Raw genomic sequence first — 23,485 nt, forward strand, 5'->3', positions numbered from 1 at the left:
AAGCTTGACTCCTTCTGTCCTGTCTCTAACCTGTCCATGTCTCAGTCCAGTCTCTTCCCTACCCCGGGATCCTTATCCCAGTCCCATCGTCTTACCCTACCAGTCCCAGTCTCTGCTCTTCAGGCTTCTAATCCCAAATCTGTCTCCTTACCCAGCCACTTCCAGTTCTTCCCCCGCATCCTGGCTCCTCAACACATCCCCCCATAGCCCAACTGCCTCCGCTCATTCCCAGTCACAGTCTACTTGCCCAGCTGGTCCCCATCTACCCTCTATTCCTGATGTGATCTCAGTTTCCTCCTCCCTGGCTCCCAAGCTTCTTGGCTCCAGTCTCCTTGGCACCCAATCTCCTTGCCTATCCCAACTCCCATTTTCTTTTTTCTTCTACCCCCTCCCCTTATCAGCTTCTAAGCACTTTCCCCAAACACTCTCCAAGCTCCTTGTCACAATCTATTTCCACCACCACCCCACCCTGTGGTGTTTAGATGCTGTAATTATTAGAACTGGGAGCACTGGCTGTTGGGAGTCTGAAAGGACGGGAAACAGGAAGCGGGGGCGGGGGGGGGGGGGAGTTGAGGAGGCTGAGTGAGAGCTACCGAGGGTGCAACAGAAGCTTGGTAAAGAGGTTTCCATTTAAAAATAAAGTCCTGTTGAAGTTTGTTAGTACCTTGCCTGGGTGTTACAACATTTTGGTGACGAGGAAGGATCTTCTGCCTCTGAACCCACCTGCACCCTTTCTGCAAAGCCCAAGTGAGCTTCTGTCATAAATATAAAGGGAAAGGTAAACACCTTTAAAATCCTTCCTGGCCAGAGGAAAAACCCTTTCACCTATAAAGGGTTAAGAAGCTAGGATAACCTCGCTGGCACCTGACCAAAATGACCAATGAGGAGACAAGATACTTTCAAAGCTGGAGGAGGGGGGAGAAACAAAGGCTCTCTCTGTCTGTGTGATGCTTTTGCCGGGAACAGAGGAGGAATGGAGTCTTAGAACTTAGTAAGTAATCTAGCTAGATATGCGTTAGATTCTGTTTTGTTTAAATGGCTGAGAAAATAAACTGTGCTGAATGGAATGTATATTCCTGTTTTTGTATCTTTTTGTAACTTAAGGTTTTGCCTAGAAGGATTCTCTATGTTTTGAATCTCATTACCCTGTAAGGTATTTACCATCCTGATTTTACAGAGGTGATTCTTTTACTTTTTCTTTTATTAAAATTCTTCTTTTAAGAACCTGATTGCTTTTTTCATTGTTCTTAAGATCCAGGGGTTTGGGTCTGTGTTCACCTATGCAAATTGGTGAGGATTTTTATCAAGCCTTCCCCAGGAAAGGGGGTGTAGGGTTTGGGGAGGATTTTTGGGGAAAGACGTTTCCAAGAGGGCTCTTTCCCGATTATATATTTGTTAGACGCTTGGTGGTGGCAACAAAAAAGTCCAAGGGCAAAAGGTAAAATAGTTTGTACCTCAGGGAAGTTTTAACCTAAGCTGGTAAACGTAAGTTTAGGGGCTTTTCATGCAGGTCCCCACATCTGTACCCTAGAGTTCAGAGTGGGGAAGGAAACTTGACAGCCTCCAATTGCTTTTATGTGTTTGAGAGCCTCCATATGTTTGAGACTTATCTGCTTGCAATCAGTGCTACAGAGATTTCTGAAGTAAGAAAGTGTGCTCTGCTAATCCACTGCCTTGGAGCAGAAGGGCAGCATATATTTTACACTTTTTTCCCCTTGCAGATGATAAATATGAGACTGCATTAAAGAACTTTTTTGTGCCAAAAGTGAATGTAGTAGCTAATCGCTACAGATTTCATCAGTGTGAGTAGAAAACAGGGGAGACTATAATGAAGTATATTGCTTACCTGAGGAGTCTGATTGTAACTTGTGACTTTGGGAATATGGCAGATGAGATGATTAGAGACTAGCTCATTGAGAAAACAACCATGCTTTGTGTAAAAGAACGCTTACTTCTAGAACCATAACTTACACTAGAAAAAGCAATAACCATTGCTACTCAGACTGAGTCAGCTACAGCTGAAGCCAAAATAATGAGCATGGATACAGGAGGCACAATCCAGGCTCTGACTCCTTTCTGACTCCAGAAAAGTTCATTATTGCTGCAGACAAATGATTCCAAGAGGAAAACTAATGGACAACCACCGAATCAGCAAATTCAAAATACAGTAAAAGCATGCTTTCGCTGTTAATCCCCACAACACCTTGCAAGCTACACAGGATGTCCGGCAAAAGTAGCTCAGTGCAATCATTGCAAAAAGATTGGACATTTTGCTAAAGTGTGTCACAGCAGCCAGTTCAATCAACAGGTGCATGCAGTTACAATAACAGATATTACTGTGCTGAGCGTGGACAAAATCACTACTGCGCATATTCCAGAACAAATAAAGTGCACGGTAAAGGTTTCCGCCATACCCTCAGGCAAATTACACTCTATTCAGCTAATGTTGGACACTGGCTCAGCAGTATCTATACTACCTGATTCCATCTATTTGCATTACTTTAAAGATGTGCCTCTTACTGAACCCAAGCTTCACTTGGTGTGCTATTTGAAAAACCATCAGTACATGGCTTCTTGCTAGCAATAGTTATTTCTGGTGATTGCTGTGTAACTGCAGAGTTCTACATTGTCCACAAAGGCACTCCTATCCTTGGCAGAGATTTATTGGCTACTTTAAATCTCAGGGTAGTTAATGGACTAATTGATCTTCCTCAGCAAAGCACTCTTGCGGTACACACTGGTTTCAGCTGGGACTCAACACCAAGTTGAGAAGAAACTTGGCTGTGCTTATGGGTTTCTGCATAAAGTTAAAATGCGGAATAATGTGATGCCTGTACGACAGAAGTTATGGCGCCTACCATTTTCAGTCAGGGAAGCTGTTTCAGAGGAACTTAGAAAACCTGTTCAAAAGGACATTATTGAAGAGATCAAGTCCTCGGAATGGATTTCACCTATAGTAGTGGCACAGAAGAAGGGTGGAGGCATTCACCTTTGTGTGGACTTAAGGGAGCCAAATAAAGCTATTGTGATTGACAGCCATCCTCTTCCTCACATAGAAGAAGTATTTGCAGAACTCCGTGGAGCAAAGATGTTTTCTACTCTTGATCTGCAGAGTGCATACTACCAGGTTATGTTGCATGAAGATAGCAGAGACCTCACAGCATTTATTACACATGAGGGACTATTTCGTTTTAAATGTGTTCCATATGGTCTTGCATCTGCCCCAAGTGCCTTCCAAAAAATGATGTAATTGATTCTGAAGAATCAACATGGAGTTCAGTGCTATCTGGATGATATTATCGTGTTTGGAAATACTTCTGAGGAGCATGACAATAACCTGCAGTCTGTACTAAACCTCATCAGCAAAGCAAGTCTCAAGCTCAATAGGCCCAAATGTAAATTTAGACAAACTGAACTCTCGTTTCTGGGGCATACAATTTCACAGGCTGGACTAAAACCTGATTCAGATCATATCCTGGCAATTTCAAATGCTCTTCCTCCAACAGATTTGCAAACCTTACGTTCCTTCTTGGGTCTTACCTCCTGATATGCAAAATTCATTCCCAATTATGCTTCTGTCATTGAACTGTTACGAGAATTACTACGGAGAAGTTCAACCTTAGTGTGGACAACAGATGCACAAGCTAGTTTCGAAACGGTGAAAGACTTGATTGTACATAGCCCAGTACTTGCACTATTCAGTCCTGCATTGCCCACAATTGTAACTACTGATGCTTCTGATTATGGACTTGGGGTTGTTCTCATACAACTTCATGAGGACATCACAGAGAGGACTGTTGCATTTGCTTCAAGGACACTAAGTAATGCTGAGAGGAAATATTCTACAGTCGAAAAAGAAGCACTTGCTTGTGTCTGGGCTACTGAAAAATGGAGAACTTACCTGTGGGGCCGCACGTTCAAGTTGCGCACAGACCACAGCCCTTTGATGACGATGCTCACCACGAAAGGACTGGGAAGAGCAGGATATCGTATTGCTAGATGATCTGCAAGACTATTCTCTTTCAATTATTAACTGGAATATAAACCTGGAAACCAATATGTGGTAGCTGATTGCTTTTCTTGCCTGCCTTTGCTTCACCAGATGGTCCACCGGAGGATGAGGATGTGGTAGTTGCGCTTATTACAAGCACTCCTACTGCTGTTACAGGAGAACAATTTCAAGCTGCTTGTTCAGCGTGTCCAATTCAACAAAAACTATGGGAATTTCTGACAAAGAGATGGCCCAGTAACCCTAAAAACCTTGACCCAGTTTTGCTGCCTTATTTTAGCGTTCGGAATGAACTTTCTTTGCTTGATGGCTGTGTGCTACGAGGTACACACCGACTATTTGTGCCAGAAGAATTACAGTCAAAACTCATACACCTGGCACACGATACTCATCAAGGAATTGTCAGAACCAAACAATGACTACGGGATCTGTATTGGTGGCCAGGGATGGACTCTCAAACTGAAACACTCATAAAATCTTAAGGAGTACTTGTGGCACCTTAGAGACTAACAAATTTATTTGAGCATAAGCTTTTGTGAGCTACAGCTCACTTCATCGGATACTCACAAAAGCTTTATGCTCAAATAAATTCATTAGTCTCTAAGGTGCCACAAGTACTCCTTTTCTTTTTGCGGATACAGACTAACATGGCTGCTACTCTGAAACCTGTCATAAAATCCTGTGTCACTTGCCAAATGCATGATAAGACAGCAGTGACATGTACCCCTCCATTACAGCCTGTTCCTCTTCCAATCCCCTTATCCAACTCTTGTCCCCTGTACATTTGAATCAGGCAACTTCCTTCTCCTGGACATCACAAGGATCACTGAGAGCCTAGGAGAGACAGTCTCACTTGCAGTTCCGATGCCTGGTCCTGGTCCTACCCATAGCAACCCAGAGCTACAATTGTAGGGAAAGTCTCGCTCAATTGTGAGCTAGCGCATGCCCAATGAGAACACAATCTTTGGGGGAATTTAGCTCCGAAGTGCTAGCAAGTCTCTACCTAGCATGTGTGAACTGCAATGTTTTTTCCAATAGCTTAGAATGAGGCCAAATTTAACACGGACAAGACAACACATCTTTCTTTAACATCGTCCTTGGAAACAGCTAAACTGGTTTTGCTGGGGTTTTTTTGTTTTTTTTTTTTTTAAAGAAAATTTCAGTCTGAGGCAGACACCCAGCTTGGAAAATTTCTGCCCAAATGGTAATAGTTTGGCAAAGTTATAAGCAACTAAAAATAGGGTCTTTATAAAAGGAAATGTCAGGCAACCTTTATAATAGGCGGCATGACCAGCCCCACTTATAATATAGTGTAATATATAAAGCTTGGTATTGCTAAACCTCTTCTTAATCGGTAGGATCTTTTATTCATTGTAAAAATCACAAAATGCTTCCTGCTGCAGCTGCTACAAATGACATATGACATTTAGACTGTGACTCAGTGTATGGTTTTGTGCCAAAAGATTCTGGCAGAAAGCACAAACCTGCTGAGAAACAAAGACTATTCTGGGTGTAGAGACAGTACTAGTATTGGCTCACAGGTTTTTGCTGCCATCGACAAACTGGAAAATTACGCAACCTTCAAAGTTCTCAGTTGGGCACACAGACTGACAGTGCAGAGAGCCTACACTTGGCCCTATGTACCACTTAAGTCTCATATTTAAAGGCTTAAATGGGTCTTAAGTGGTGCACAGGGTCCTGCATGAATTCTCTGCATTGGCTGAGTTACACCCACGTGAACATTCATTTTGCTCCCTTCGGCAACCACTTGTTTTAACCTTGGGAAGTACTAATGGCAGTTAAGCCAAATCATGTGGATTCCAAGCACAAATTGTCCATAATACAGTATTTTTCAGTTGTTTATCATTGCCCACACTGTTCTGTAGAGCTTTTCCTGTTGCATGAGAACAATTCAGCACTACATTTTAAATATAGTAATACACACACTAGGGAAAAAGCTTGTGCTAGGAAACATCCACTATAGGAGGAGATGGTAAGTTTCCTCCTGGACAAACAACTTGTAATGCTGGAAATCTAAGCTGAAGTGATATAATGCCTTAATATTACCCCTGTAATATACCTTGCTTTGCTCAGTACTATTGCTGAGAGAGCTCCAGTAGAAGCTCTCCAAAGCACTAATTACAATACACTGCCTTATCTCCTACACGCTATGCTTGAAGCTCAGTCAGTTCCTTTCTGTACCTGTATGGATAAATATGTTAGTACAAGACACAGTACAGAAAGCTGTTACAGAAACATTATGCTGTGGTGCACACAGCTGGGTCAATCATTGCATCATATCAGGGTTTTCTCTCAGGTCAGCTATTAATAAGACAAGACATCCTGCATTTAATGTGAATAACTCAAAACCTAATTTCATTATGCTGTGTTTAAAGTGGTCAGCATGAAACTATTACATGGACAATATGGCTGCTTCATAAAACTACAATAACCTTACTTGTAGCTTAAAGGAATAATGTACACATACATTTTTCCCCAGATTTAAATTTTATAAAAATAAGTTTATATAATACTAAGGTCCCAGGCTGGCAAAGGACTTAAGCATGTACTGATCATTAAGGCTATGTTTTAGTCATGGATATTTTTAGTAAAGGTCATGGACAGCTAATGGGTAGTAAACAAAAATTCACAGCCCATGACCTGTCCATGACTTTTACTATATACCCCAGACTAAAACTTAGGGGAGGCGGGGGTGGCTCGGGGGGTCACCCGGGGAGGCGGGCGCCGTGGATGCTTGGGGTGGGGTGTGTGGCCCAAGGGGGGCATGGTTGCGAGGGAGGGGTGCAGCCCAAGGGGGTGCCACGGGTGTTGGAGGGGTGGCGGGGCTAGGGCAGACTCCCTATCTGACTCCTGGGAAGTGGCATCCTCCGGCACTTAGCTCCATGTGCTGCTTCTGCTCCACCCCAAGCCCCGTTTCTGCGCTCCCATTGGCTGGGAACCGCAGCCAATGGGAGCTGCGGGGGTGGTGCCTGCGGGCGGAGGCAGCACATGGAGCTGAGGGAGGGCAGTTCCTGTCGCCCTTCTGGGGAGCCCCCCCCCCCCCAGGTAAACACCATCCCACACCCCAGCCCTGAGTCCCCCCCGCCGCCACACCCAAACTCCTGCTGCTGGCGGGAGCCCTAAAACTGCCCCAGCAGTGGCTGGTGTAACTGGCCCAGGAGCTGTCTGAGCTGCTCAGGAGGCTCCTGGGCCATCTGCATGGACTGCTGCAGAAGTCATGGAGATCATGGAATCCATGACCTCCGTGGCAAACACAGAGCCTTACTTATCATTAAGCATATGAGAAGTCCTATTGCAACTTGCACTGATTGGAAAGACCCACCCCTCTCTATGTCCCCCAGGGCTTTTCTGTTGTCCCAGGATCACTGGAATGATGTGTGCTCTGGCCATACCTTCTCCTGTCCCCTGATACTCCCACTGTGGCAGGAGTGAGGTCAGGCAAAGGTGGCAGAGAGGTGGCTATGTTTCTGTACTTTCATGCCACCCAGGGATTCCCATATGGAAAGGGAATCCCTACGTAGCTCTTAAGCCAATTTTGTATCCTCTCTTTGCCACCAGAGCAGAGCAAAGGGAACAGGGTGGTGACTGGGGTCCAAACCCAAATTTGCTGATGAAAAGAAGCCTTTCCTTTTTGTTTCTATATTATCTCTTCAGCATTTTTGTCCTCTCCTGCTGTGTGTGGCCACAAAAAATATTAAAATCTTTAATTGTTTTCTCACAGAGTATATACAAATGAATTTACAGCTGCCATGACCCCAGGAGACAGCCATTTTTCCGTACCTCCTCACAGGTAAGCATAACATAATAAGATTGTTATGTTTATACACACACACACACACAATATATATATATATATAATACAGTCCATTATAAACAAAGTGTGGATGCCATGATCCTTGTTAGGTTGTAAGAAATTAATTAGAGCATAAAAGCCTTACCACTGTTCTCTTCTTCCTTCAGCAAACAACCATTGGAATTGTACCATTTGTACCGTGGAGCAGGATTTCCTTGGACATTGCAGTCAATCAAGGCACTCTTCCCTTCCTTGACTGTAATATGATCAACTATGGAGATAATCACAGGTACAGATCCCAAGTTCATGTCAGTGTGATTTAAAATGCTACTAGTCACATCCTCAGCAGCTGTCAAAGCTGCTAACAAGATGAAAAGGTAGGGAAAAAGTGTGGTAGGCAAGAAGTTCAAAAAGTAGTGGTTGTTCAGCATGTTCATCTTTCTTCAGTAGGCTGCTCAGAAGACAGCTGGGTTAGGGAATTGTCTGTTGAATGCAGCCTTCTAAGCTGAGCAAATCACAGGAAAGTTTTACCTTGATCCACGAAGATTTACATTTAAGAAAAAAATCCTATAAAATAAATAAATTTTTAAAAATAAGACATAAATATTCCATTACAAAAGTTTTTTAAAATAATGAGATACCCATGAATGCATGTGACACACATCATTTTAGTGTCTTGTCTAAATGCTAATGTTATCACCATCCCCATTCTTACTGGAAAAATATGCATACATGTTAAAAATGGCAAGTGTAGGAGAAGGATTTATCACCTGGACATGTAGCAGCAATTTAGCTGTAGCTGCAGTTGCAGTTTTAGTCTGAAGATTCTACATACAAACTAATCCTAAGCAATCATCTAAACTGGAAAAGCAAAAGGCATGTCACATTAATGTTGCCATTATTGGTTCTATCATAAAAACACAAGAACAACCATACTGGGTCAGACCAATGATCTCTCTAGTCCACTATCCTATCTTCCGACAAAACCTAATGCCAGATGCTTCAGAGGAAATGAACACAACAGGACAATTATCAAGTGATCCATCCCCTATTGTCCGGCCCCAGCTTCTGGAAGTCAGAGGTTTAGGGACACCTGGAGCATGGGGTTGTGTCCCTGATCATCTTGGCTAATAGCCAGTAGTTCCATAGGTGCTGGAATTAAGGGCGCAGGGGGTGCTGCTGCACCCCCTGGCTTGAAGTGGTTTCCATTCTACATAGGGTTTACAGTTTGGTTAAATGGCTCTCAGAATCCCCAGTTTAAAAATGGTTCCAGCACCCCCCGTATCCTTACCTAATTCTTTTTTGAACCGTGTTATACTTTTGGCCTCCACAACATATCCTGGCAACAAGTTTCACAAGCTGATTGTGTGTTGTGTGAAAAAGCATTGCCTTATGTTTGTTTTAAATCTGCTGCTTATTTTCATTGGGTGACCCCAAGTTCTTGGGGTAAATAACACTTTCTTATTTGCTTTATTCACAACATTCGTGAGTTTATAGACCTCTATTATAACCCTTCTTAGTTGTCTGTTTTCTGAGCTGAACAGTCCCAGTCTTTTTAATCTCTCCTCACATGGAAGCTGTTCCATACCCCAATCATTTTTGTTGTCCTTCTCTGTACCTTTTCCAATTCTAATATATCTTTTTTGAGATGGAGTGATCAGATCTGCATACAGTATTCAAGGCGTGGGTGTACCACAGATTTATATAGTGGCATGAAGATATTTTCTGACTTATTATCTATCCCTTTTCTAATGGCTCTTAACATTATGTTTGCTTTTTTGACTGTCACTGCACAATCAGCAGATGTTTTTGGAGAACTATCCAGGATGACTCCAAGAAAGTGGCCCCATCATTTTGTATGTATAGTAAGGGATTATGTTTTCCAGTGTGCATTACTTTGCATTTATCAACACTGAATTCCATCTACCATTTTGTTGCCCAGTCACCCAGTCTTGTAAGATCCTGTAGTAACTCTTCGCAGACAGCTTCTGAGTTTAGCTTTGGGCTAAACTATCTGGAGTAATTCTGTATCATCTGCAAATGTTGACACCGCACTGTTCGCCCAGTTTTTCAGATCCTTTATGAATATGCTGAACAGCACTGGTCCCAGTCCACATCCTTGGGAGACCCCACTGTTTCTCTCTCTTCATTGTGAAAACTGACCATTTATTTCTACCCTTTGTTTCCTATCTTTTAACCAGTTATTGATCCATAAGAGAACCTTCCCTTCTATCACGACTGCTTAGTTTGCTTAAGAGCCTTTGGTGAGGGATCTTGTCAAAACCTTTTTGAAAGTCCAAGTACCCTATATTGACTGGATCACCCTTGTTCATGTTTGTTGACAACCTTAAAGAATTCTAAAAGATTAATGAGGCATGACTTCCATTTATAAAAGCCATGTTCACTCTTTCCCAACATATTGTATTTATCTCTGTGTGTGATAATTTTGTTCTTTACTATAGTTTCAGTCAATTTGCCTGGTACTGAAGTCAGACTTACTGGCCTGTAATTGCCAGCATTGCCTCTGCAGCCTTTTAAAAAACGTGGTGTTACATTAGCTATCCTCCATTCACCTGGTACAGAGGCTGATTTAACCAATAGGTTACATACCACAGTTACTAGTTCTGCAATTTTATATCTGAGTTCCTTCAGAACTCTTGGGTGAATACCACCTGGTCCTGGTGACTTATTACTGTTTAATTTATCAACTTGTTCCAAAACTTTCTCTATTGCACCTCAATCTGGGACAGTTCCTCACATATGTCACCTAAAAAAAATGGTTCAGGTATGGAGATCTTCCCCCTAGCCTTTGCAGTGAAAACCAATGTAAAGAACTCATTTCGATTCTCTGCACCTGTCTTGTCCTCCTTGAGTGCTTGTTTAGCACCTTGATTGTCCAGTGGCCCCACTGATTGTTTAGCAGATTTCCTGCTTCTGATGTACTTAAAAATATTTTTCCTGCTAGTATGTGTCCTTCGCTCTTCAAATTCTTTCTTGGCCTGCCTTATTATACTTTGACTTCCCAGAGTTTATGCTCCTTTCTATTTTGCTCACTAGGATCTGACTTTCAATTTTTAAAGGATGCCTTTTTGCCTCTAACTGCCTGTTTTACTCTGCTGTTTAGCCATGGTGGCATTTTTTTGGTCCTGTTTTTTTTTAATTTGGGGTTTACTTTTAGTTTGAGCCTCTATTATGGTGTTTGGTGTTTCCATGCAGTTTGCTGGCATGTCGCTCTTGTGACTGTTCCATTTAATATCCGTTTAATTATCTTCCTCATTTTTGTGTAGTCCCCCTTGTAGTTAAGTGCTACTGTAGTGGGTTTCTTTGGCATTTCCCCCCGTACAAGGATGTTAAATTTAATTAATTATGGTTGCTATTACCAAGCAGTTCTGCTATATTCACCTCTTGGACCAGATTCTGTGCTCCACTTAGGACTAAATCAAGAATTTTGTTTCTCTTTGTGGGTTCCAGGACAAGCTGTGCTCCAAAAAGCAGTCATTTATGGTGTCTAGAAATTCTCTCTCTGCATCCCTTCCTGAGGTGATGATATACCAAGTCAATATGAGCATAGCTGAAATCCCCTGTTATTATTGTGTTTTCTGCCTTTGCAGCCTTTCTAATCTCCCCGATTATTTCACAATCACTATCACCATCCTGGTCAGGTGGTTGGTAGTGTACTCCTACTGCTATGCTCGTATTGTTCAAGCATGGAATTTCTATCCATAGAGATTCTATAGTACAGTTTGATTCAATTAAGATTTTTACTTTATTTGACAATGTGCTTTCATTTCATATATAGTGCCACTCCCTCACCAGTGCAACCTACTCTGTCATTCCTGTGTATTTTGTATCCTCGAGTTACCATGTCCCATTGATAATGCTCATTCCACCAAATTTCCATCATGCCTATTATATCAACAGCCTCATTTAAGTCCAGGCACTCCAATTCACCCATCTTAGTATTTAGACTTCTAGCATTTGTGTACAAGCACTTGTACATTTCATCAATATTCACTTGCTTGCCTTCGTGTTTATATTTAAATGGGACTCTTTCAAGTTTGATGGTTCCTCACTAGCTCATACCTGTACTTTACCAACTTCTTTCCTATCCTCTTTACTAGGATATAGACTTTCTTCTTTAATAAATGCATCCTTGAGGGATGTTTCTGTCTGAACCGTATTCTCCCCCGTACCTGTCTGCTTTTCCCCAGCTCTTAGTTTAAAAATCCTCTACAACTTTTTAAATTTTACATGTCAGCGGTCTGGTTCCATTTTGGTATAGGTAGAACCATCCTTCCTATATTGGTGCCTCTTTTCTCAAAAGATTCCCCAGTTTCTAACAAACCTAAACCCCTCCTCCCTACACCATTGTCTCATCCACACATATAGATCCTGCAGTTCTGCATGTCTTTCTGGTCCTGCATGTGAAATTGGAAGCATTTCAGAGAATGCTACCATTGAGGTATTGGACTTTAATCTCTTACCTAGGAGGCTAAATTTGGCCTCCAGCGCCTCTCTCCAATCTTTCCCTATGTCACTGGTACCTACATTTACCAGGAACACCGACTCTTCTCCAGCAGAACATATAAGTCTGTCTAGATGTCTCCTGAGATCCGCAACCTTTGCATGTGCGAGGCAATTTACCATGTGGCTCTCCCAGTCATCACAAACTCTGCTATCCAATCCTGCTCTACTATCATCTGGTTCTTCCTAGTACCTGTGGTTCCCTCTGCAGGAGGGGTATCTTCAGTGAGAGAGGATACCTTCAACTGCACTTGCATAAAAAGTCCTTTTTTAAGTCAACAGCTTAAGTAAGGACTACTTACATAAGGGTTGTAGGATCTGGTTTTTATTTCTTTAACACATGCAATTGTGCCTACAGACCACAGCACACATGGTAAAGCATCTTGGATTATTCAGTTTGCTGAGGCTACTGCCATACCTTAAATTTCGTATGAATGGTGGAGTTTATGCAAGCTGGAGGAATATACTTAAAGTATAATATTTCAGAAACATATTTAACTTAGTTTTTATTAAGTTAAATTTAAAAAGGGAAAAATGTCCACTGGAGATGTAATTCTGGCTATGGCTTCTTTGGGCTAGAAATGGAACTGGGGCACTTGTTTTGGTCATGTACCATTAAGTGTTTGGAATAAAAAGTTTTGCTGACATTCTCATTACACTACCATCCCTTGACCAGCCCTCAAGTACTGTCCTATAAAGTGACTGCAGTTTGTGCAGGTAAGGTGGGGTTTTCAAAAGGACTCAGTAGTGGCCTAACTATGCTCCCAGTGAAGTGAGTGGGAGTTTTACCATGGACTGATAGGTTTCATAAGATTAGCCATTCAAATTCAGCAAAACTTAGATTGTTAGCAGAAATAAACTATTCTAACTGAGATCTAAATATAGAGAACGGCAAACATCTAATTAATTTCTAAGTCACCATTTTCCCTTGCAAAGCAGTTTGATTTTATTTAAGGATTTTGGTTAACAATGAAATCACTGTGACAACTAAGCAAGGAAAAAGATGACTGCTGGCAACACTAGGTCAGTTCCATATATTAAGGGAGCAATAAAAGTAAAAAAGGCCTCTTTTTCTCTATTCTAAACTGAATGAATACACATTATTGTCCTTCCCTGGCAATACTCATCTGAGTTTTTTTCCTGTCTCTACAACACAGAACAATTAACTTGGTTACACACAAATTGGCATTATTGTTGTTAGAGAAACTTTCTCTCTATTTACCAGGATGGATCATCACTCAAGATTCCAGACTACACTTTTCTGATAGGCTGCATGTACGGTGTAAATATATTGTCAGAACTCAAACTCAGTCAATGAGCTTTTTCCATGTTTTGTCCATAGTCAAATGTGAAGAATATCTACTTTGAAAATACAGCATCAAGGTATGGTGCATAACTTTTTAAAATTAAATAATTTTACCGCTAATGGTAAGAGCAAGGTCTAGGCGTCAGCCTTATTTTTCATTTTGCAACTGACTTGCTGTGTGACCTTGCATAAGCCATTTAGACCCTCAGTCGCTCATGGGATTTCTGGATTGTACAATGTTAAAACAGTTGAAAATACCCTTAGAGATGCATTTCAGTTTGAAGTAGATAGAATTAATTCAACCATCTATCAAAAGCTTATCAGGTGATATTCTCAAACCAGACTGGACGAAGACAACAGCAATCTCTGTCTGCTTCTATCTGCAGAGTGCGGAAGGTTTCCTGAGGAGTGCTAAATACTTTCCAGGGTGCAAGGGTCAGGCATTTCTGAAAAATCCTAAACAGTGTTTTGGATTTGGGGCTTGGGCAACAAATGTTTTCAGACACTACAAAAGACACCAAGGTAACTAAACATTGTAGGAAATCCTCTTCTGTCTGTGCCAAAGTGCTATTAGAGAGGAACAAAGAATGGAAACACAAAATAAGTTCTGATTAAGACCCCCACAGCTGCAGATTGAATCTGATCCTCCAGTCCTCACTCAGTTCCAAGTTTCCATTGAGTTCATTAGGCCCAAACCCAGCATCCTGAAATGTTTTCCGACCTCTCCTCAAATCCCAACAGCTGAAGCAGTACACTTTAAGTACACAAATTAATCCCATCCTTTTTATGAGACCCAATAACTGTGATGTTAGCATTTTTGTCACTGAATGGGGAAAAATTATAAATGATTAATCTTTGTCACTGTAAATAATGTATTTATTTCTGTCTTTGGCATATGAACAGACACATCTGTATAAGCCAATTATTAAATTAATCAGACTTCAAGTCTAAAGAAGTTTTTAAAAAAGTCTACTTGTATGGCCAAATTATCTCCTTCCTGTGGAAAGGGGAAAGAACTTCTTTAGCTGTGCTGTGTTACCTCCTTGGAAGTATTAGTCGGGACAGAGAGAAGATATGATCACCTACTAGGATGGAAGCTGAAGATCCATGAGGAATCTCAGCATTCACTCGAGGGCTCTTGGCACACACATGTGCAGCATCTGCCCCTCCACGTGCTGTTCTGGGCAACCTTTCTCACAGCAACGCGTTTACCATTGGTCTCCAGTCTGAACTTGTATTCCCCCCAACCCCCTGCCCAAAAGCAGATAGAAACTGAACAGCTAAAAGTAATACTGCAAGAACCAGCATTAACTTCCTTAGAGAATTCCATTGGAAATTGTGTCATCTGAGAAGAGCATGGCATACATCTCTTCCAGGTGACATGACCACAAACTCGGTTTGGCTGTGAACTGTATACTGTTTATGTGGGGGAGTTTCCCAGAGCATGCTGCACTGCCAATGTTCCCCAGTCATATATGGCCAATATTTATATGCATTTCCTCTTATCTGCACAATACAGCAGAGAGGAACTATAAGGCTTGTAAATTTTCCTGCCCAGGAATAAACATTGGTCCAAGCTGAGAAGTCTTTCTCTTGTTATTTCAGAGACCGTTGGGGATATCAACTGCATGCAGCTATGTTCTGTCATCATTCCCAAAGTGCACAGCTGGTATTTTACCCCCGAAAAAACAAATAAACTGATAGGGGATGAAGAGACTGCACTCAGAAGTACTGAATTTGTGCTCCATCAACTGGTCATTCTGAACAAAGGCATATAAAAGAGGGACATTGATGCATACCTTGTTCTGGTTTACTATGTCTACAGTAATTTGTTCTTCTTCTAATAATATGTATCCCTATTATCTAGTGCTATGAGGTTATTCAATTCAACAGCAAACAAAAAGAAATCAACTCATTGTATAATGGGTAAATGGTGTCCCTTTAGTTTAAGGAACACTAACAGTCCAGAGTTAGTTTGCTTGGTCTGTAAATACGAAGAAAAAGGAAAGAGAACTTTGGTTTCATCCTTGTTCCCATTTGTCCATAGCACAAAAAACACCACCTGACTGGCAGTAATGAGAACAATATTACAAACTCATGGTTAAAGTTAACCCCTGATATTTAAATACTACTTACTGTTTTTTCTCTTCACACCTATCCCTTTTTCTGGTCTTAGAGGCAATATGTTTATACAGGTTTCAGAGTAGCAGCCATGTTAGTCTGTATTCATAAAAAGAAAAGGAGTACTTGTGGCACCTTAGAGACTAACAAATTTATCTGAGCGTAACCTTTTGTGAGCTACAGCTCACTTCATCGGATGCATCCGATGAAGTGAGCTGTAGCTCATGAAAGCTTACGCTCAAATAAATTTGTTAGTCTCTAAGGTGCCACAAGTACTCCTTTTCTTTTTATGTTTATACAGTGGACAACTGTCAAAAGCTGCTAGGTTTTACTGGAGCAGAAATGCAGACACTCTGATTTATTTATGTCGTTCAGAAAAGTCAAAAGATCACTGGGAGTTCAGAGGCTCATGACTGTGAACTACCCAATAAAAGATTAAACTGTTAGGGCCTAGGCAGGAAGATGAATAGTAACACAGTTCATTCACAATTGCTAGCAAGTTGTCTGACTTTTGTCATCCTCTTGTTTATAAAGCTATAATCCTAAAAGGAGTGGCCCTAAAAGGGACATTACAGAATCTTCTCAGTCTCTCTGGGATATTTCTTTGCTTGTACCCTCATGACTTTTCTCCTGTTTCCTTCTTTACCGTCTCTAGCTAGTAAGTGTCAGGATGGCAATTGTTGCATGACTAAACTGTTTCCTTAGAGCTTCGGGCACCTTATACCATGACTGGTTTAATGGCTTCCAGCTTGATGTATGTTTCTCTGTCTCTAGAGCTGATTTCAGTTGCCTTTAGAATATTTCAGAACCTTCTCCTTGGGTCCCTGTGAGAACACACATCCTACCATTCTGCCTCTTATATCGTCTCAAGAGAAGTGTTGTAAATACTAGGGATGTTCACAGGCAGGTTAGGGCCTTAGGTGCGTTGACAGAGCTGCATGGCTAGCCAAGTGTCTTTAGCCCTGTCATACTCAACCTGTGAGAGGCATAAATATGAGAATTGCCTTAGGGACACCAAAAACAGAGTAGCAAGGGACATGTGAACTTGTCATAAATATAAAGGGAAGGGTAAACATCTTTAAATCCCTCCTGGCCAGAGGAAAAACCCTTTCACCTGTAAAGGGTTAAGAAGCTGATAGCCTTGCTGGCACCTGACCAAAATGACCGATGAGGAGACAAGATACTTTCAAAGCTGGAAGGGGGGGAGGGGGGAACAAAGGGTTCTCTCTGTCTGTGTGATGCTTTTGCCGGACCAAAGCAGAAATGCAGGTCAGAACTCCTGTAAAAAGTCAGTAAGCAATCTAGGTAGATATGCATTAGATTCTGTTTTGTTTAAATGGCTGATAAAATAAGTTGTGCTGAATGGAATGTATATTCCTGTTTTTGTATCTTTTTGTAAGCCTAGAGGGATTCTCTATGTTTTGAATCTGATTACCCTGTAAGGTATTTACCATCCTGATTTCACAGAGGTGATTCTTTTACTTTTTCTTTAATTAAAATTCTTCTTTTAAGAACCTGATTGTTTTTCATTGTTCTTAAGATTCAAGGGTTTGGGTCTGTGTTCACCTATGCAAATTGGTGAGGATTTTTATCAAGCCTTCCCCAGGAAAGGGAGTGTAGTGCTTGGGGGGGAGACGTTTCCAAGTGGGCACTTCCTCTGTTCTTTGTGTAACACTTTGGTGGTGGCAGCGTTTATCCTAAGCTGGTAAGAATAAGCTTAGGGGGTCTTTCATGCAGGTCCCCACATCCGTACCCTAGAGTTCAGAGTGGGGAAGGAACCTTGACAGAAATAATGAGGGTTTTGTGTCTAAGCCTTAAGAGCTTCTAGAAATGATACTTGGAGTCAGCATGGCAACTCCTCCCTAGCATTCCTTTATAATTTTGGGTAGTGGTATTCTAGAATGAGGAGACCGATTAATGAGACGGATAAACTGTAAGAGTATAGTTAGATTGGCTATGGCCTCATCTTGTAAGTTTAAAGAAGGAGAAAGGAGTGAAAGCACCATTGAGAAAACCTGTTGGAAGACTGGGTAACTGTGGGAAGGGCCAGATCTCTAAGTACACAAGGGGTATGTCTACATTAGCAGAGTTTTTGCACTGTACATTTCACCAGTGATAGAGAACCGGTGAAAGTAAAGTGCTGGTTTGTGAGGTTTTTGCGCTGTAAGTGTCACTGGGGAACCGGTGAAAGTAAAGCACTTAATTCCTGAGGCGTCAGAGAGTGTTTACATTAGCAACACTTCCATTGCAGATGAGAGCAGCGCTCTAGGACAGCTATCCAACAGTGCAGGTCTCTCCGGTTTGACAATGGGCCTTGTGGGAAGGGGGTGTGTGTGTGAGTGTGATCGTGGGGCATCCTGGGTCCCTGCACAGCTGCCTCTCCCCAAACACTGATCAGCTCCAGTAGCTCAGCATTGCTCCAAGCAGAGGATCGTTTGCTCTCTGGAGCAGGCATTGTCACCTGGCCAGGTAAGTGAGCACTTGCCAAGAAAACAGGAAGGGGCGTTTCAAAGTTCCCGGGGCTTTACAGGGGGAGGGGTGGATGTCTATTTACCTGGCAGCAGAGCTGCTGGCCAGAGTGGTCACCTAGGCATTGCGGGATACCCTCCAGAGGCTAAAAGCTGTGTAAACAGGAAGAATGTGTCTTCATTTGCACATCACTGCAAAAGCGTCACTGGTAAGAGCTATATGCCTCTCGTGGAGGTGGTTTTCTTTTTGCGGTGAAACTTCTGAGTTTCACTGCAAAAAGACATTAGCAAGTGTAGACACTTCCATGGTTTTTGCACACAAAAGGGACTTTTTCTGCTTTAAATGGCAAGTGTAGACATGCCCAAGAAGCTATGTGTAAGTGCTGGAATAATAAAAAGAATTTCTCTTTTGTATGTGGTTAGTAGGAATCTAAAGTTGTGCTTTTATCTCATATTGTTTTGGTTTCTCATGTTCAGAAACTCTTCAGTTCAATTTAATCTCCAAAAGGATAAAGCAGAACTAGTCTAAGAACAAGATTAGAAGACTATATAGTGCAGAGAGGAGATGAGTAAGAGGGGATGTGATTAAAGTATACAAAATATTGAATGGTATAGAGAAAATAGATCAGGCACTCCTATTTACCTTTTCTCATAATACCAGAACAAGGAAGCGTACATTCAATGAAATTGAAGGCAGCAAATTTAAAACAGATAAAAGGAAATAATGTTTTACACAACACACAGTTGGCATGTGAAACTCATTGCCACAAGATAACATTAAAGCCAAGAGCAAAACAAGAGTAAAAACAGACTGGGCATTTATACAGAAAATGACAGTATCTAGTTAAATCCAGTTGTAATAAGGATTAAAAAAAGAAAGCTTGCCAAAAAAGTATGGAAGGGATACAAAACTTCATATTTCAATGTACATAACTCTCTACTATGGTGATTTTTTGCACCTTCCTCTGAAGCATGTGGTATTGACCACTGACAGAGATGGATTACTAGGTGGGATAGGCTTCAGTAGGGCAATTCAGTATTTGCAAATTAATCTGTTTTTGTTAACTAGGAATGCTGTTTACAAGTAAAGGTATAAAGGAGTCTATAGCTTAAAGACATTACTAAGCTACTTCAGGCAGGAACATGTCCTTTTGTTTGTAAAGTGACAAACAACAGTAAATAATGAAAGCAGGCAAAATGGAGAATTCAGAGACGTACACTGGCTCTTAGGAGATAACAAAACTATGTTATAGAGAAGAATCATATTAATAAAGAAACCTTCCAAGCTACTTGTTACAGAGAACACTAACACTACAGGAGGTTTTGAGAAAAGTTTCTTTTCTTTACCCTTTGTAAAGCTTTCCGTAATCTTTATTTAAAAATTGAGATTCACACTAATAAGTTACAGTTATAAAACGCCAAGCAATAAGATATACAATGTGATGGACATAACTGTCATTCTAAAATGAGTGACATACTTTATTATGAAGTCCTTTGGTTTAAGGAGCACTAGCTGCATATCATATTTTAACACTGAATCAACTAGGAGGAAATTCACAGCCAATAAAGAAAATTCTGCTTTACAGTTAAGCTTATAATATACCTACACAGTTGCAAAGCTGATCATCAGAATCCCACTCAACAATTGTTCTTCCTATTTGAGGTCCTAATCCTGAAAAGCAATTAAGAATGTGAATAGTCCCATGGACTTCAAGACCCAAGCCAATGGGACCTCTTGTACTTAAAGGACACAGGTGCTTAAGTGCTTTACTGGATCGGGACCTAAATTTCACCCCACTCCAAACCATCCTCAAGGCCCACAATCCATTCAGCCTAAAATGACTAGATGAAGCTTGCTACTCTGTAATTATCTGGAAGGATTATTAAGTCCCTCAAGAGTCTCCCCTAGTCCTTGATGACCTAAGGAATTGAGTGTGGATCTCTTGTGCGGCAGTGTAGAGGACTCCGCCAAACATCTGAACAAAACCCTTGATACACTTCAGTGTAAGTGAAATTGTGTCACCAGCATCTATTCCATGTAAAATGGACACCTAGCCAGAAACATTTAGAGAACAAGTTAACTAGAAGGCTTCCTGTCTGCAATTTGTAAGAATATATTTTTTTCACATGGACAGAGCAGCTTAATAAACTCCCAGGTTACCAATTAAGGACTCAATAAAAACAGAACAATATTTTTTTTTTCAGTAGAGAAGCTTACTTCTGCTGAGGGAAAATGACAGCATTTTGATGGACATGTTCCATTAGTGAGTTGTGGATTATACAGACACAGAAAGATCTGCTGTAGAATCAGTAGTGAAGAGGTCTCTTAAGCCCAGAATTTTATGTCCAGTCAATTTGTTAGATGATTAGGTGTATATACTCTTTTTCAAGGTTTCTACTAAAGAGCTCTGATGAATAAATCATCAGGATGTATTTAGCAGTTGTATTTGTTTAGGAGGTCAGGCAGTCTGTGCTTCATGGTTTGGTACACATATTTAATGGGATCAAGATTAAAATATAGGTTTTGTTTAAATAAAATAGTAAAGGCTTTTCAAGACTAATGATATTTCATATAAACATCTTTAAAGTTTTATCATGTCTTCTGAACAACTGAATAGTTTGTCTTTCCTATTTTCAGTGCAGTGTATGTAGTTTTCATTAAGAAACAGTATTTTAACTTAAGGCTACTCTTTCAGTAACAGGAGAATAATGAATTTGTATATAACAACTCCCACCAGCCTTCAGAGGGCGACAGTGATTATATAAAAATATGTAATCTGTGATATGCATGTAATACCACATTTTAATGACTTGCTTTTTACTTATTGACCTCCAGGATAAAGTACAAAGAGGTTAGCACTAACACTGTGATTATGACCACTTCAGAATTGTCAGGGTTGGCTTGCAAGGAATAATTAACTGTAGTTTAGGTGTGTTAATGATTGTGATTTAAAAGGAGAATGTCAAGTTAAAAATTATTGGATTTCTTTACCGATTAATTAACAGCATCTTAGTCCCTGATCCCAGAGTGGGACCCATGAGGACAGAACTTAATGCTTGTGTGGAGCTAAACTGAAGTCAATGGGGTGTGGTATGGGCACAAGGCTCCAGTTGCATGGCTCTGTGTGCAGGACCTAAGATTATTTAAATTTGAAAGACTTAAATATCTGGTTTACTTTTCACTCATTATGCTCTTTTGTACTCTTTATATATTGCATTCAACTCAGCTTGGATAATGAGAACAGAATGATCTGGGCACTTTTGTATATAATCAGTTTCACTTTCTTCTTCCCAAGTGCCAACCATAACGCTGTCAGCTTTGGGTTGCAAATGTTTAAATCCAAAGTAAAAATATTTTTATTTTATTAAATAAAGACTTTTCATGAAAAGAAAAACAGTTTGTTAGATCTTGTCTAAACACACAGTTTTTATATCACTTCAACTATATTGGGTTGAAACTGGCATAATTAAAGCAGTACAATCCCCAATCCCTCATTGGTAAAGCTTATCCCAGTAAATTTAAGGAAATAAGATATACTGGGAAAAGGCACCATTTATACCAATATAGCAGTGTGCTCACTAATTGCTGAAATGATTTAATAAATTAATTTCTTTTTAAATTACATCCCTAACCAAAATAGTTAAACTGTACAAAAACTGTGTTTGGACTACAATCCCTTAATTACTTTAGCTACTCTTATTCTGAATTTACACACACGACATTTTACCGAAAAAACTAAAATTGTTTTAATTCACACCTTTTGTTATTTCGATGCAAGTCTGTGTGTAGACCAGCTCTAAGAGAAAATGACAGACTCCTTTTTGCCGGCTTGCAGTAGGGAAAGACGTTTCATTTGTATCCTCCCTGTTCAGCCCTCCCATTCGATATGCATTGTGATGCTCTGCACTTGGCCATGAGTGATTTAATTAAATTATGGTAATTGGTGGGAAGTAATAGTATCCCTATTGTTTGGCAGTGGTATTTCTAGGACATGCCTGTACATGGATAGGAAATTACACTGTACAAACTAAATGCAGGAATTTTCAGTTTAAAGCACTAAATAATGCAATTAGGATTGCACTCAATGACAAGACACATACATAGTCACACACTGGCCCTAAGCTGCAACCTGTTTTGCCCTGGCAAAAAAGGATCCAATGGGGGGTATTTAGGGCCAGGTCTACGTTACAAACTTTTGCTGGTATAGCTATGTCAGTTAAGGGTGTGATCTCTGACAGACACCACCAATGTACACAGAGTTAAATCAGCAAAACTGGTATAGTTTATTTCGCTTGGGTGCGGGGGAACTGGAATAAGCTATACTGGGAAAAGTGAAGTTTTGCTGGCATTAGCTGTGTCCACACTAGGAGTGCTTTGCAGGCATACTACACTGGTCTGGCTATGGTGGCAAAGTACTCGTACTATAGATCTGGCCTGAGTCTTCACATTCTGAACTGTATGGCCTAGGTAGTTACAGAAATGGAGAAGAGCTTTGGACTCATCTACATTGTTATGATGAGAGAGTTTGGAAAGAGGGTATAACATGGTACCCCTTGAAAGCAGATAAAAATCATTTTTGTCTTGAAGTGCAAATAGCACCAACTATGGTTTGAGTTTCTTTTCCTGAACTCTGCTACAGTGTTGGCTGTTAGCAGGACTGCAGCACAACTGGGGAACATGGTAAAAACAGTTTGGTTCCGTCTGCTAACTAAGACTGAATCATATTTCAGTTTTGTGGGACAACTAACACATTTTAACTCTGTCCCCAAACTCTGCAGTTGTTATAGTATAGAATGGGCCTTTCTCAGATTGTTAAAGTGGGAAATTGTGCAATATGGGGTTTTGCAGGGTTTCACAGGCATGCAATGAATAGCTACTGCCTTTTCCCACTGGTATTTTATTTCATTGAATTGTGTTTTAATTCTATTCAACTCAAACTGCAAGCTCTTCAGTGATTCCATGCACATCTGTAAGTATACAACTAAAAGCAGAAGAAAGATTAAGCACCTGTCCCCATTTTCCCCCTGGTGGATGGTTTGCTCTTTGGAAGACCTTTATTTATATTTGTTTTATTGTGAGCTGTTTAAACTTATGAATATTTTACAGCATTGTGGTGGTTATAAAATGGTGGAAGAAAAGCTGCAGCTTTTCTGTCCAATAAATCAGTATTGATATATAGTACTTTAAGCTAAAATGCTTCTATATATTATCCCTTGCACAAACACAAACGAACATGCTTTTG

General features: G+C 40.7%; 1 protein-coding gene and 1 long non-coding RNA gene across 2 annotated transcripts in view; one reads left to right on the forward strand and one right to left on the reverse strand.

The window, feature by feature from the left end:
- Window positions 1-23,485, reverse strand: part of MFAP3L (microfibril associated protein 3 like) — a 45,195-nt gene that overhangs the window by 11,952 nt on the left and 9,758 nt on the right. The window contains exon 2 of the mRNA XM_027829273.3: window positions 7,969-8,390. Within this exon, the coding sequence (XP_027685074.1) occupies window positions 7,969-8,260 (292 nt within the window). The 5' untranslated portion in view covers window positions 8,261-8,390. The remainder of the gene's footprint in view (window positions 1-7,968; window positions 8,391-23,485) is intronic.
- On the forward strand, window positions 7,757-14,865 carry LOC122465701. The gene is made up of 4 exons (XR_006290717.1): window positions 7,757-7,820; window positions 7,991-8,112; window positions 13,690-13,730; window positions 14,040-14,865. It is a non-coding gene; the product is annotated as an uncharacterized LOC122465701 (long non-coding RNA).

The sequence above is a fragment of the Chelonia mydas genome, chromosome 4 (assembly GCF_015237465.2).
Source record: "Chelonia mydas isolate rCheMyd1 chromosome 4, rCheMyd1.pri.v2, whole genome shotgun sequence".
Lineage (NCBI taxonomy): Eukaryota > Metazoa > Chordata > Testudines > Cheloniidae > Chelonia > Chelonia mydas.